The sequence below is a fragment of the Eleutherodactylus coqui genome, chromosome 1 (genome assembly GCF_035609145.1).
Source record: "Eleutherodactylus coqui strain aEleCoq1 chromosome 1, aEleCoq1.hap1, whole genome shotgun sequence".
Classification (NCBI taxonomy): domain Eukaryota; kingdom Metazoa; phylum Chordata; class Amphibia; order Anura; family Eleutherodactylidae; genus Eleutherodactylus; species Eleutherodactylus coqui.
In genome coordinates, this window is record NC_089837.1 from 286,259,397 (window position 1) to 286,275,713 (window position 16,317).

General features: G+C 42.5%; 1 protein-coding gene across 1 annotated transcript in view; it reads left to right on the forward strand.

The window, feature by feature from the left end:
• Positions 1-16,317, forward strand: part of CNKSR1 (connector enhancer of kinase suppressor of Ras 1) — a 56,674-nt gene that overhangs the window by 247 nt on the left and 40,110 nt on the right. Inside the window, exons 2-9 of the mRNA XM_066572498.1 lie at positions 21-178; positions 3,652-3,854; positions 4,734-4,818; positions 8,876-8,917; positions 9,353-9,469; positions 10,972-11,031; positions 11,676-11,744; positions 13,685-14,257. Coding sequence (XP_066428595.1) covers positions 21-178; positions 3,652-3,854; positions 4,734-4,818; positions 8,876-8,917; positions 9,353-9,469; positions 10,972-11,031; positions 11,676-11,744; positions 13,685-14,257 — 1,307 coding nt within the window. The remainder of the gene's footprint in view (positions 1-20; positions 179-3,651; positions 3,855-4,733; positions 4,819-8,875; positions 8,918-9,352; positions 9,470-10,971; positions 11,032-11,675; positions 11,745-13,684; positions 14,258-16,317) is intronic.

Consider the following 16,317-nt stretch of genomic DNA (forward strand, 5'->3'; position numbering starts at 1 on the left):
GAGTAACACTGTATCCACAGGTCTGTGCCCCTCCGTCCAGCATTACCCCCTCCAAGCCTGGGGCATCACAGGGCAGGATCTGCTGGACCTGTCCCCTCAGCATCTGGACGCCCTGGGAGTGCGGAGTATCGGGCACCAGGAGGTGTTTCTGGAAGCTGTGGAGCAGCTGTGTGCCCTGGTAAGGATGTGCGCTATGTGCAGGGGTGCAGTGCTACCTGGAAGTGCCAGGCGCAAGCTGCGCTGTGCCATAATGCCCCAGTACCGAGACCACGTCCGGCTGTGTATGGCCCTGCGCTCACCGAACGGACATGCACAGTGTGACTTTTAGTAAAACTCCTTGCCTGTTTGGAGCAGGGCTGTGTATGAAAACGGCGCCCATACGCATGTATTACATATGGACAGCATATCATATGCAGCCCATACAGATGTACAGGGCTGACGCTGTGTACCTACGCAGAGAAACAGAGTATGCTGCTATTTATTTCTCATGTGTATCCATACGCAGTGTCTACACGTAAGGCCGCCTGCAGACAAGCGGGTCGGATCCGGCGGCAAGAATTCTCGCCGCGGGACCCGACCCGAGAGCCTGCAGGGTCGAGCGTGTACTCACCCGCGCCCGGCGGCCCCGGCTCTTTCATGTGTCGGCTGCCGGGCAGCCGGCGCATGCGCAGACCGGAGCCGGCGGCCGGGCGAGTGAAGTTTCTGTGCGGGGCTCGCAGAGCCCCGCACAAAAATAGGCCATGCCGCGGTTTGTTTGCTGCGCGAGATTTCGCGCGGCCAAACCGCGGCCATCTGCATAGGAGTGCGTATTGTAATGCACTCCTATGCAGGCTTTTAGTGGCGGAAATCCCGCGGGAAATACCGCAGCGGGATTTCCGCCCGTGTGCAGGCGGCCTTAGTCTGCATGTATTAATGATAGTCCATTGACTCCATTCACTGCATATAATGCACCCATGCAACGCATGTGTAATACGCTGTGAAAACATGGTCGTGGATATGAATGTGACTAGTTTCTTTTTTGATTTATTTCCCCGTTCTCTTAATGTATTGCGTATGTATAGGGTTTAATACGTAACATGCTGCAGTCTTTTGCACACATGTATTATATGCAATGTATATACAGAAATAGATCAATGAAAATCAGCATACTTTTATTGATTCTATTCACCGCATATTACAGTGAAATTACGCTCGTGCGAATGAGCATTTATACTGCATGAAGTTTTTATAAATGTCCCTCTAAAAACAAGTACAGTAGGTAATTCATCAAATTTTTTTTCCCTAGTTTTAGTACTACTTTTTTCATTTTTCCTAGTTTTAGTACTTCTTTTTACAAACATTTTGTATTTGTTTTTTTTTGTTCTCCTCCTATTCACACGTCTGTATATCGGCCGGGTTTTCACGCCAGGCCAATATACGCTTTCCCTTTCTGCAGGGGAAGGAGACTAGAAGAGCCAGGAGCAGTGCTCTGAGCTCCCGCCCCTCACCACTGTTTGGAATGGGAGGGGTGGGGGCAAAGCTAAGTTCCGCCCCCTCCCATTGCAAATAGTGGTGCAGGGTGGAGAGGGGGCAGGAACTCAGTGCACTGCTCCCAGCCCAATTCCTCCCCCTGCAAAAAGGGGCACCATATATCGGCCGGGCGTGAAAACCCGGATGATATACGGACGTCTGAATAAGCCCTAAAAGGGTGTCAGTAGGTTGCAACCCTGCAAAACTGTGGGCAGCACTATATAGGGGTCCTAACGACCTGTCTAAATATACCTCTGTGTAAGGATCTAGCATCAGGATGAACCAGAAGAACTTTTTAATCCAGCGTGCGCCACTTACGCGTGTGTGCACTGGGGAGTCACTAATAGTTAAGTGCTCTCATAACTCCAGTAAAGTGCTCCACAACTCTTCCCCTCCACAGGATGGCTGTAGCGGTCGTCTTGATGAATACTACAGCGGAGGGGTTGTGGAGCAGCTTACACAGAGCCAGACGACCGTCCATTGTGCACGCGCGAACAGTGCTTTATTGAGCAAATGTTTTCTTTCTGGGTCATCCTAATACTAGACCCATACACAGAGCTATGATCACACAGGTTGGCAGGTCTCCCATAGAGTGGTTTGTAGGGTCAAGATTTTTTATCTGAAGACAGCAAATGCCATAAAATAAAAGGTGTACTCATTGGTTCGATTCCCACTCGGCCCCCCACCCGCCTGCCAGGAGGACCAGAGTGGTGGGGGATTGAATAGTTCATTATACTTTATTTTCTATTTTAGAAAAATTTGCTACCTTTAAAAAAGAATTCTCAGACAATCCCTTTAACCCCTTCATGACATGGCCTATTTTGGGCTTAAGGACGCAACAATTTTTGTCGGATTTTCTTCTCCGTTTATCAAAAGCCATAACTTTTTGATTTTTTCGTCGACGCAGCTGTATAAGGGCTTGATTTTTGCGCGGCGAGCTGTAGTTTTTATCGGCGTCAATTTGGGGTACATTAACTATATTGTAAAACTTTTATTATTTTTTTTATGATAGCAGGGAGAGAAAATGCATCAATTCTGCCATAGATTTTTTTTTTTTTTTTTTACAGCGTTGATCATGCAGCATAAATGAGACAATCCATTTTTTCTGCGGACCGGTGCGGTTACAACAATACCAAAATTCTTACTTTTTTTTTTTTCACTTTTCTGCAATAAAACCCCTTTTTTCGAAATCTTTTTTTTTTTTTTTTTTTTTTTTTCTAAATCACTGCATTCAAAGTCCTGTAACTTTTTTATTTTTTGATGTACGGAGCTCTGTGAGGGCTTATTTTTTGCGAGACGAGCTGTAGTTTTTACTGGTACCATTTCAGGGCACATAAGGCTTTTTTGATCACTTTTATTGCATTTTTAGTGAGGCAAAATGCTAAAAATTTGCATTTTGCCTCAGTTTTTTTAGCGTTTTTTTTTGCGTTTTTTTCCGTGCACAGTCAAAAGCATGTGCAACTTATTGTATGCGTCGTTACGGACGCAACAATACCAAGTATGTGGGGTTTTATTTTTTTTAACCTTTTTTTTATGCTAATCTAAGAAAAAGCATAAAAATTTTTTTTACTTTTTTTACATTTTTTTAAAATTCATTTTCTTAATCTTTGTTTTTTTTACACTGTTTGTGTCCCCCTGGGGGACTTTGACCACTGCCCTGATGATCGCTGTCATAAGGCATGGCAGAGCTACTGCTCTGCCATGCCTTATCGCTTATACAGCGATCATAGGCATAGGCAATACAGGACGCCAGTGTCCTGTTACCATGGCGACAGGCCGGGCTCTCGCGATAACATCTCAAGAGCCAGCCGGAGACACAGAGGGAGTCCGCTCCCTCTGTGAACTCTTTCCCTGCCGCGATCTACTTAGATCGCGGCAGGGAATGGGTTAACAGCGGGGGGCGCATCTCCGATGCCCCCCTGCTGTTGCAGCGGGACGCCGGCTGTAACTGACAGCCGGCTTCCGCTGCGGGATAGCTCGGGATCATATGTGATCCCGCGCTATCTCCAGGACGTAAGTTTACGTCCTGTTGCGGGAAGTACCAGGCTGCCAGGACGTAAACTTACGTCCTACAGCGGGAAGGGCTTAATATCCTTTTCTTGTCATCTTGTCTTCATGTGACCTTTTTATTTCTCTTTTTAGCACTATGAAATACACAGTGAAACCCTGAGGTCTCTCACCGATAAACTGTATCGAGTTTCCCAAACATTATGCTCACACATCCTTACCCTCAGGAAGACCTCCTCAGTTCCCCGTTCCTTGGCTCTGTCTCCTACTCAGAAACAGCTGGCTTGCATCATAGATATTGTGTCTGCAGCACGAGTCCTCTTCTCCTGGCTTAACAGGTATTTACTCAATGAACTCCTTGAACTGGGGTATTCCCACCAATCCTGAGAAGGAAGGGGCCACAACATGGGTTTAGTTTCCTTCACAGCTTTTTCATGGTTACCTGCTGTGTAGGGAACTGGACCCCAACTGATTAGGCTTCTTCTCAGAGATTCTCATTTCGTATTTCACCTTTTGAAATGCAAAAGGTGAAATTTGTGGTACATCCTCAGCATTTCCACAATTGAATTTGTAACAAAAATGGCATCATTTGGTGTGGTTTTTTTTGTTTGTTTGTTTTTTTTTCTTTGCTACCACTGCTTTTTAGTACATATGCTCTACCCTTATTGTAAGCGTGGGTTCGTTAGAATGATGATTTACCCAATATTTCCTCATGTAAATAGGGCAGCAATTGGCCTCTAAACAAGTAAATGCTCATTGGTCAGTTGATTGTATGTTTTGTGCAGCCAGAAAAATCACCATTCCCTGCAGTACCTCCTTGCTTTGTGAAAGGGGGATGTGCTACCGACAGTAATAAGAGTGCATGGGAAACGAGAGAGTATATGTTCTGAATTGTGTAATTCAGTATAAAACCCAAGTAAACGAGCGCTGATTGGCACTTATCAAACGCCTGATATTGGCCCGTGTAGGACTATGTCCCCATCTGTGTCTGCATGAGCATACGGACGAAATAGCCCAGCATACTATGCTGTTTCACTTCTGCCTGCATGCCAGAAGCCGGACAGACCCTATTACTGTCAGTAAAGTTTGTTTGGAGCTGTCTGGCATATGCTGGATCTGGAACTTCAGCTCAAATATGGAGCGAAACAATGGAAAAGAGTGACGGTGGTGCGAATACATATAATTTGTGTATAATTGTATTGTATAACTTGAAACAGGTACCTGTTCACAAGGCTGAACGATTACTCTGCTAGCCGAGATGTTATTGCCCTGTGTGTTGAGCTGGCAGAACTCCTGCATAAGGTATGTACAGTGAATGTATTCAGTATAGTTGAACTCTTTGTCAATGGTTTGAGCACCTAATAAACAGACACACTTGGATAACTTTTTTATAATGGCAGCCCAAGGAATGGCAGATTCATCAGTGTGACCCTGGCAGGAGCCCATTATTTTCTTTAACCATGGTATTTATAGTATACAACCTATGTTACATTGGTTTTAGTTTCACATTTAAATATAGTTTATCTTCTTAATTTTTCTTTAACTTGACCCATTTTATCTAATGCAGACTTTCTACCAAGTCTTGATACAGATATTTTTCAGTGATGAAGGTCTAATAAATTAAAGGGGTTGTCCAGGGAGGCTAAATACTTACACTGACTCGTGGTGTTGGAACCTTCACTTACAGCTTGCTTCCAACATTGGGTCTTGGCCCACACGGAGACAGAATTAACCTCTTGAGAGGCACACCCGGAAATTTTCCGGAACGAGCTCCACTGCCCATAGCGATATAGCCGCTGTTCCACCCCCTATGTAATGACTGGCGCTTGTAATTGCAGGCGGGGTCTCAGTGAAATCAATGGGAATTACATCGGCCGCTACACAGGGGTTGGAGTAGCGGCTTCCACTCCAACCCTACTGTATCCCGGCACTGACAGCAGGCGCTGCCTGTCATTAGAAAAATAAAATCTATACTTGCCTATTCCTCCCCAGGCAACATTCTTACCAGATCCTGTCCTCACTGATCTTTTCCTGGCTCCTCCAGTCCCCCAGGTCACATCACTTCTAGCTGTCTGGATCCTCTTCTTCCTTTGACGTAACATACATTGCCAGCATTCTGCTTCCTGCAGGTCAATGTACACTACCTCATTAGTGACATAGCGTTCATTGCCTATCAGGGAATCCAAAATCCTATGCTGAGCTATTGCCGCGACCACGCATGTGCGATGTCTCGCCGCGAGTGCTCATATACTATTGCCGCAAGACACTAGTGACGCAGAGTACACTGACCCACCCGCAGGAAGCGGAATGCGGGCAGCGTACGTTACGTCACAGAAATAAAAGGATCCTGGGGACTGGAAGAGCCAGGAGACAATGAATGAATGAGCTTCTTTGAATGGGTTCATTCACATGAGTGTTTGGGGTTTTTTTTTGTTTTTTTCAACTTGGTCTGATAGTCAGGAGTTTGAAAAGTCACTGTGTGTGCTATTTTTGTGTGCGTTTGCATTAGAATTGGGCAATTTTAGTGTTCATTATATGCCCTAAGTGCAAGAATCACTACAGTTGAATACCCTCATTAAAATCTAAGTTTTATTGAACCAAAATAAAATATTAAGGCCGCCTTCACATGGGCGATAAAAATCGCATGATTTTCATGTGAGTAAAGAAGCAGAATTATGAAACCAGTGATTTTTCAATGGTTTCCTTCACTTTAGCAATGATTTCACTGATACAATGTTGCGAGGAAAAGAAAATCGTGGCATGCCCTATCTCTCTGCGATGTGCGTGTTTTTTTGGGGTTTTTTTTATAGTCCATGTTTCCTTATGGAGCCTTTTTATTGCATCGCACGAAACTTGTGATTTTCATGCAATGCCTTTTCAACATTAGAAAGTTCTATTGACTTCGCAATGAAAAAATTGCACAATTTTATAGCAAAATTTTATTGTGGGCGGCAGTGATGCAATATTATTCTCAACAAAATGCATCTCTGACACTCAAAAATCGCGAGAGCAAAGACTGCAAAATCGCAATCGCCTGTGTGAAACTAGCCTAAGGGGCATAGAAATTAAAAATACAAATACCTTCCTAGCAAACCAGGGGTGCTAAGCTACCTATAGTATATAACTTTCAATCCTGCTGCAATCTGCTATATTTTCTGCTTTATAGAGCTCTCCTAAATAGCTAGTAGCTATATACCGGCGTTCAGGTCCCTCGTGCTGCTGCAGGCTTACGTGTCCTCCGGCATGCTGGCAGAGCAGTTCTTCCTGGTAGCGGGACTTGAATACCCCGCCTCCTGGTAGCAGGACTTGAATACCCCGCCTCCAGCAAGCTAATGCTCTGATTGGTTAATCGAGCACCACATCAGCCAATGAAAGCCGGCACTTGATTAACCAATCACAGCAATTTAATGATGGCTGTGATTGGTTATTCAAGCGCCTGCTTTCATTGGCTGACGCAACACTCGATTAACAGCTGACATGAGAGGCCATGGGGGGAGAAGGGAGAGCGGCTGCCAGAGTAACAGGAGCTGGGAGGGGAGATTATGGTGCAGCAGTAAATGTAGCAGTCAATCGGCAGCGTTGAGCGTTGCCTAGAACTTTACAAGGAGAGACTAGAGGCGATTGAAATTGCCCAAGGAAATACTAGAAGCAATGGGATGAAACTGAAAGGGAGGAGACACAAATTGGGTATTAGAAAAAAAATTTCGACAGTAAGGGTGAACACTGGTAATACGATATCCTTGCGATGCGAGAGTGAATGAAAATGCATGATAATGAAACGCTCAGCCAATTAGAGGCAGCACTCAGCTGTCATTCAATTGGTCTATTTTCACCACCTAAATGATGCACAATATGTGGCGAAAAAACAATGTCCGAATCACTTGGATATGCAAAACCTTTACAGAGTTAGTCTATGTTAAAGTGACAGATTTTCAAAATTTGGCCTGGTTACTAAGGGTTTAACATACCCTTTGTTAATTGGATGCAGCATTATAATTGGTTGTAATCGGCAACACTTTTTTTTTTTTTGCTTTCTAGCTCTCATGAAAAGTCTTGTATGACAAATCAAGTCAGCAGAATGGTTAACCACTGTTCTAGTTTTGTCATGCTAAGCCTGGTGACACTTTCATTTCACTATTGAAAGTAGTCATGTTTATTAGTGACTCTGAAGCAGGTTTTTCCAAGTCCAACAAAAACATCTGTACCTGAGGTGTAAGTGGCAACAATAGGCCCTTTGTAATGAATGCAGTTTCTTGTTAGGTGCGGTAACTATTCATTTGGTTAGTGGTCAATCATGATGTAATATCAATTATGCAACAGATTAAGTATAGTTTTTTTTCAGTGCATTTTTATGCTTTCCAGTATATCTAGCAAGAGCTTTCAGCAGTGATTTCTGTCAGATTTAGTCCCAATGCACACAGGCGTATTTGCATTGCAAAATCCAGAGCAAGCGTCCACCTCTGGATTGCGCAGCAAATACTGCCCATAACCTGCTATTGAAAATCGCTTTTCTATGTCCACGAGTGGAAATGAATTGCGATTTTCTTATTTTTTTTGTTCCCCCGTTCGCGGGGGGAGAATTGCAGCATGTTCTATTGCAGCACCGATTCTGCGCGGACAGCTTTCCTTGAAGTCAATGAAAGCTGTCTGATCTGCGGCCCGTCCACAGCTGAAACTGTGGACGGGCTGCGGAATCAGGTTCATCTCCAAGCGACGGTGCGGCATAATCTATACAGGTATGCAGGAGTCACCGGCCAGGCACAGGGTCGGATTCTGCTGCAGGATCCCACATGTGAAACATGACCCAGCCACGTGCATTCGGCCCTAGGATTTGCTTCTCATACCCAGAGATGATGTGTTCCTGCATTGCATGTGTCCTCTATGCTGAGAGTGTTATGCGAGGCCAGTTTATTTTTATAACTGTGTCCAATTTCACAAAACAACATCGGCAAAAATAATTTGGAGCTTAAGCAGGTGGCTGGAAATAGAAGTGACGGCTGTATTTCCTGTGCTTTTCATTCAGATGAGACAAAGCACCTGTAGGAAAGGCTTGTCCTCCATTGGGTATTGTGGGTCGATCAGGTCAGTCAGACTGTGCTAGTGAAGTTTTGCTCATCATTGTATCTCCTGTTATACACACATGCCCGTAATGCGGGTTTAGTCCTAAAACTGAGACTTCATGTTTGATTTTAAACACAATGAAATTCTAAAAAACTGGCACCTATTTTAGCAATTCCAAAAATGTGATTTTTGAACCGTCACTTAAAATTTTCTATAATTTGATGTCCTTTTGACTCCAGTTGACAGGAAATGCTCTGAATTACATGAACTTTTTAAGATTTTAACATGTTTATTTCAGGACTGGTCAGATCCACTAATTGAGAACAGAATTCTAGCAATTGTAAGTTTGACCTCCATACTGCTATATAGCGTTGTAGGTACTTCTATTTGTTGATGATGGACATTAGATATGACTTACTTTCCTTTTGAACTCTGTAGCTTCCAGAAGTTTGCTGTATGAGGTGATGCTTTATTTTTGCACATGATATTTTTACTGTTGCATAATGTAATGTAATCACAAACTGTGCTGTCCATTTCAGAGTAATGTTTATCAATGATCTCATATTCTGCTTTGTAAACTAGCTAGTATCTCTACCCCCCCCCCCCCTTGTACTTGTTCTTTACCCTTTACCTTACCTGCTGCTTGTCCTTCATCTCATGACCCCTTATCTGTAAAATTTTTGCACTGCTTCAGTAAAAATCCTCATCCCATCTTCTGTCCTGCCGTTTTGTTTTATATCCTCATTGATGATAGCACATTTACTTATCTTTACAGTGTGAAAATATCTGTGGAATATGTAGGAGTATTCTGAACTGCAGCCCAGAGAGCCTCCTAAGTCAGACCGCAACGCTTGACTTAGTACAGATTTATCCAGAGTCTTCAGGCAGTTTGGTGAGAGGAGACCTTTATAACTTAATGTGTTAAATGCAGCATAGAATTATACTTTACTTTACTTCTACTTTGTAAATGTTTTATATATCTGTATCTTTTTTAGCCTGCCGTCTACTGATGTTATAGGCCTTGGACACTGGAGTACAATTATGCATATTGCCTTCATGGTGCTGCTGTTTCAGTAATCTAGAATGTTTGTTTGTTTCTTTCCCTTCTACATGTTACATTCATTGTAGCTATATAGAGATTGTGCTTCTACTTTGCAAATGTTCTGGTTCTAGGTCTCTGACAGCTGTTCTGTACTCTGCATACCCCAGGACCTAAGTCATGTACCCCTGCTCACAAGCTTTGTACTTAATGGTCACTAGATTAGCTAGTCACCATTCTCTAGGACAGCTAAATTAGACCTTGGCACACATTTTTAAACACTACTAAGTTTTGTTAAGTTTCAATAAATGGAAAGATTATTAGCAGTTCAAAGACCTGACTAAACGCTTGGATAAAGAAGTTTAAAATGGGGAAGTGTAAATGGTATAATTTGTAATAACATAGTAATGTAATATTTGCATCAGACAATTGCGTATCTGCCAATATAACCCAGCATTGTTACAAACTCTCTGTGGCCCTATTGGGTCATACTAGGTTTATCCTCTTTAAAAACTTCTTTATATAGATGATGCAAGTGTAATTTTTAGTTGCCTGTTATACTTTTTGAAGGCTTTGTCCCCCTGCTCATACATTTTGTTTTTTTGTCAAAAAGTATTTAAAATCAAGCCCTGCTACCATGATGTCTTCATTCTCTTCTCATTCTGTTTCTGCAGCTCTTGTGCAGATCAGTGCTTCTCCATGGCAACATGCATCACAAAAACAAACCCTTCGTGGTTTGATACTGCAGCCATACCCCCTTCCATCTGTTCACAAGTTTATCGTATTTTGGGAGGTTTAGGAAAAAGTTGAGTATGACTGTTGAGTCGGGCTATGCATGGTTGTTATTACCATGGAGATCAATAGGTTTGCATGGGACTTGTAGAAACCAAATAAGAATGTTTTACTCAGCTAGGTACTGTACTTCAACAAGCTTGTGCTTAAGTGATTGGAAATGTGATAACTAGAAAAACTGCTAAAAATTCAGTTTTCTGCTGAAAAAGTACTCTTACATGATGGCCATGTGAAATGTGTCTCTATCTGGTTAAACCCCCAGGGGTGCACAGAAACCCAGCGGACTGCTGGAGGGGTATAGGTTTTCCAAAAATAGTGCACAAGATTCCGAAACCCCTTTAAAAACATAACTTTTATTCTTCAATCAATAAAAAACGTTTCAATGGTGTATGTACCAAAGCACCAATCTTTTTTTGGGCTATGCAGCAGCACCGTACAGTAGCATACCCGCCCAGTACACAGCAGATCACTGTGGTCCCAGGTGGTAGAATCTTACAGGTCTGCTCTTGATGAGTGTAAAACTGAGTGTAACTCCTTTAAAATATTTAATGTTTATTTCTTAGGGTATTGAATTTAAGTCCACGTCTTGTGGACAGCATTTCATTCGCCGGATAACACCTGAGGTCAGTATGTCCAACTCTCCTGTATCCTCTGTGTGTATGTAAAAATCTGTATGTATGTACGTATACAAGAATGGGCTGTATGACGCAAAATGAGAATCGGAGCAATACATATATTTGCTATATATATACTGTAAAGAACATGTTGAGTACATACATGTACGCCTCTGATTTTTATTTTGTGTCATACAGCCCATTGTTATATGGATTTATGTGTAGAATTCTACAGTTTGCCGAGCTTGTCTGTATAGAGTTTGCTCTTTTGACTTGCATTCTGGGAAGTGTAGTGTAAGCGCTATACTGCAATTTGATGTAGTAAAAACTAATATTCGTAGAAATGAGTTCAGCAGGGAGCATTGCGTTTAAAAAAGCTCACCCGGCTAAATGGTTAGGAGTGAGACTGATTGTGTTGGCTTCTAGTCGTAACAAAAGAATTATGAACTTTTCTTACTCTTCAACTAATTCAAGATAAGTACAAAATGGCAAGTATGATGTATTTCATGGACTTGGGATAATGGGTTTTCTTGGATCCTGCACTGCTTTTTTTTTTTACTCTCCCTTTATTCACTGTACTTTTTTTCTCCTTTTTCCCTTTACTCTCATTTGACCACTTGAAATCCTCCAAATAATCTCCCTTTGGTACTCAGTCTCCAGCACAACGCTGTGGCCAAATCTTTCCAGGAGACGAGATTATTAAAGTAAATGACCAGGTGGTGGTAAGTACTAAATGCTCCATCTTGCCAAATATTTTACAAATGCATGGTGCAAAACTGTACCTTTAGACTGGGCGGTTATTGCTTGATTTATTGTTGGAAACGGCTAATTCGGGCGATGGTCGGCCTGTGAAACAAGCAGCCACTGACAGGGCACTCGGCGTCAAATTGCTTATTTGTTAGAGTTGCTTGGGTTTTAGCGTCCCTAAAACCAAGTGAGTGTTGGACCATGTAAACAGGAGTTGCTCAATCTTTGACCGCCTGCTTGCTGTGAATAGAGATGGGGCAGGCCTTAACAATCTCTGGCCGCTCTGCCTCCATTCACAAAACAACTATCGCTCTTGTGTAATCGTTACTAGGACAGCTGTCAACGCTAATGCAACTGACAGTCGTCCAGTGTGAAGGGACCTTAATAGAGATGAGCGAGCATACTCTGTAAGGCGATTTACTTGAGAGAGCATCGCTTTTTTTGAGTAACTACTGGCTCGTCCCTGAAAATTCGGGGGGCCGTGGGGGTGAGCGGGGAGTTGTAGAGGGGATCGGGAGAGAGATCTCTCTCATTCTCCCCCACCCCCGTGGCCTTTCCAAATTTTCAGGGACGAGCCAGTAGTTACTCAAAGAAGGCGATGCTCTCTCAAGTAAATCGCCTTACCGAGTATGCTCGCTCATCTCTAGACCTTAATTTAAAGGGGTTGTCTCGCAGCAGCAAGTGGGGTTATACACTTCTGTATGGCCATATTAATGCACTTTGTAATATACATCGTGCATTAAATATGAGCCATACAGAAGTTATTCACTTACCTGCTCCGCTGCTAGCGTCCCCGTCTCCATGGCTCCGTCTAATTTCGCTGGCTTCTGGCGTTTTTAGACGCGCTTGCGCTGTGCGGTCTTCTTCCTGGTGAATGGAGCCGCTCGTGCCGGAGAGCTGGTCACCGCGTCGGCATCGTAGCTCCGCCTCCGTCACATGGTGCCGATCAGCCAATGAGGTGGCTGTATCGGCAATGGAACGCGGAAGACAGAAGAAGAAACTCCACGGTGCACCATGGGAAGACCCGCGGTGCACCGTGGGAGAAGACCAGCGGCGCCATCTTTAAAAGAAGAAATGAAGAAGCTGCAGAACGCTGATGCAGGTAAGTGCAATGTGCTTTTTAAAAACTAACACATGCTTTCTTTTTCACAGGGCAGAATGCAGGGGTCCATTTAAAAAAAAAATCGCTTTCGCCGCGAGACAACCCCTTTAAGGACCAAACTGAAATGAAATTCACAATATAAATAAGAGAGATTTTTTTAAATTAACTTACAACGTAGAGTCCAGGATCAGAGAGGAGGCTGTACATTACTTGTGGCTAAACATTATTTATCATTTCATAATAAACTGGTACACTTTGTTGTTTTCCTGCAATATTCTTGTGCATTTTAAAAATGATTTCTGGTTTGTATAGCATAAGGCCGGTCTCACACATGAGAGCCAGATTCCGCATTCGGGAGCCAGAAGCAGAATCTGGCTCTGACCCAAGCCGGCAATTTTGTGTACCTTCACGTTTCTGTATTGTGCCTGACCGCAGATGCTTGCTCTCTGGGATGCGCAGTACAGATTTTAAAAAATATATATTTTTTGAAATGTCTGTTTCTCCTGCATCATTGCTAAACAATGACGCGCGTAGCTGCGGCATGTCTGCAATATCAATACGGTTTGTATGGTTTCCATTGACTTCAAATGGAACATGCTGCAATTTTAAATCCACTTGTGAAAATCGCAGTCGCTATCCACTCATCTGAGAGGATATGTGAATGTTCTATTTTTTTCAGTGTGTGGAATACCGTGGATCGTACGTGCTGGTGACTATCGCGGATTCCGCAATTGAAATCTGGTCGTGTGAGACTAGCCAAACAGTTGGAGGACTGCTTTATTATGAAATTTAACTATGTACTTTGTTGCCCAGGTTGGTTGGACACAGAAGAACCTGGTGCTGAAACTACAGGAAAGATCAAACTGTGTGGAACTTGTTTTAAAGAAAGTAACTATCCCCCAGTCTAATTTGCCTGCATCTCCAATCAAAAGGAAAGCTCATGCAACAGTCGCGTTATCCTTGCGCAGCGCTTCAGACTTGCCTCTTATGACTGATATACCTTCCTCTCCAAATGAATATTGTGGTGCATCCTTACGAACAGACAAAATCCTACGGCCAGCATACAGTGTACCTTCCCTACCAAAAACCCATCCACTTGTTTTAGAACCAGAGATTAAAATTTCTCCATCACTGGAACAATTACAAAGCCCTCCTGGAGGAAGTCAACAGCAGTCTAGTGAGTTTTTCTCACAGATCCATAATACCTGGCCTGGTTCTGGCACGACATCTCATTGCAAACCTCCTGCCTCTCTTATTTTTCATTCAGCATCTATTCATCCAAATTCTGAACTAAGCCTCCAAAATACCATGTCTTCAACCATATATGCCAAAACACTTACTCCTATCTCCCAAATTGCTCCAGAGTTGAATCCTCAAGACTCAAAGGTTGGTAAATGGTTTTTTTCTTATGTATGCTATATTTTGTTCTAGTGATGGGTTTTGAAAAAAAAGTTGTATTTTATGACTTGAGTGTTGTTCATAATGACGTTTTAGCCATGTGTTGAGCATGTGTTAATACAACAAATGCTTTAAAAAACATATTGCTTGACATACTGATAGACTATACTTGGTCAGATGCACCCTGAAAGTGCATAGTGTACTCTTTTGTTCTCAGATGCCTAGGAAAAAAAGTTTAACTACAAAGCTGTATATAAAAGACCTTACTGTAAAAGCGTTTATGTAAAAATGGACAGAAATGTATGACTATAGGTTTAACATTACAAGCAGAAACACGTGATAACAGCACTCATATACATTTAATATCAGAAAAATATGGGGGGGGGGTCACGACATAAGTGGAGGCAGCCATTACTCCACAAATGCAAATACAAAAAAAAGTTAGCATGTCTCTGATAGGTTAAATGTATAAGTGCATGTAAAACATGGCTGTGACTAGATAAATTTAACATTAACACTAAAGTACAGGTATAACAAATGAGGGTATACTCCTTCAAATCAAAGTTGTTTTAGTCTCTGCTGTTAAGAATTCTTCTTCAAATGAATTTTTCAAAACTAATGTACGCCTTAGAAACTACTCTTCTATTGCTCATACACACGTTATGAAAATAAATAAAGCTACCACTCATTCCATATTGCAGGGCAGACGACCCGAATTTCCCCGTGCACATGAGGCCTTAGGGGTCTCGTTGGCATAGTAGGTTTGTCTTTTGAATTGTGCTGTACTATTTCGGCTATCAAGAGGCAGAAGAAATAAGTGTAATCAGAACTTTAGAAAAATCTAAAGTGTCAAATGGTTCTAAACAAGGAATGGCCCTAGCAGCTCCGGAGTATCGGCAAGTGTTTCCCATTGTTTTCAGATGAGGCCAGTTTTAGACAAAGTATGGCCCTGGGCAAAATTAAAAGTGGGACCCCAGAGGTTAAAATAATAATTACTTCTCCCGAAAACTGCAGGTTACACATGCCCACGGAAGTGCACTGAGCATGTCTCTGGAGGATGATGTGAGCTTTGAGGCTGAGGTTTGTGTCCTATCTGGGCTCAGCTGCATTATGTCCGGATGCTGCCCAGGGTCAGAACATTATGTGAACTGCAGCTGCTGTTCTGGCCGGATGCTGTACCGTCAGGGCTCCCACACACTTGTGTGTTTTTTTTTTTAACACGAATGTCAATGGGACTTTCTAATTTTTAAAAAGCATTGCACGTTGGTGCGTTGTGATTTTTGTGCGATGGGTTTTTAACGGTAGAAAGTCCCACTGACATTTGCGTAAAAAAAAATGCAGCGTTAACGCAGTGTTAAAAACAAAACACAAACGCAAGCCTGTGGGAGCCCTAAAGGACCCAGTACAGAACCTTCTCTTACATTACTAGGTCTCTTAAAAGACGTTTTCAGGGCATATGGAATGGTGCAAAATACAAGAAAAATAAGTAATAATCAGCTCTTAACCCCTTAGTGACAAAGCCTGTTTGCTCTTTAATGGCCAGGCCAAATTTTGGAAATCTGATGTGCAACTTTAACAAAGAATAACTCCGTTAAGGTTTTGCATATCCAAGTGATTCTGACATTGTTTTTTCGTCACACATTGCAGTTCATTTAGGTGGTAAAAATAGACCAACAAAATTGGTGTATATTCATTAAAAGCACCAAAATTGGGAAAAGTTTGAAGAAAATTGTTGGGTTTTTTTTCACATTTTCAACTGCAATATGTGCAGATATGCTGTACAAATTTTTGATTAGGTATACTTTTTCCATCTGTTTATTTTATTCTTAAAGCACATATTTTGTTTACCTACACCAAGCCTTAGAGGTGTCAGAATGATACCCCCACAAAAGACCCCAATTTAAAAAATATACCCCTAAGGGCTCCTTTCCACTGGCGAGGTAATCGCACGTTTTCAGTGCGATGCTAGAGTGCGAGCTCTCGCAGGAAAGTCCCACACATGTTGTTCTATGACAACCTTTCCACTAGCGATGTTTAAGGGCAAGCTG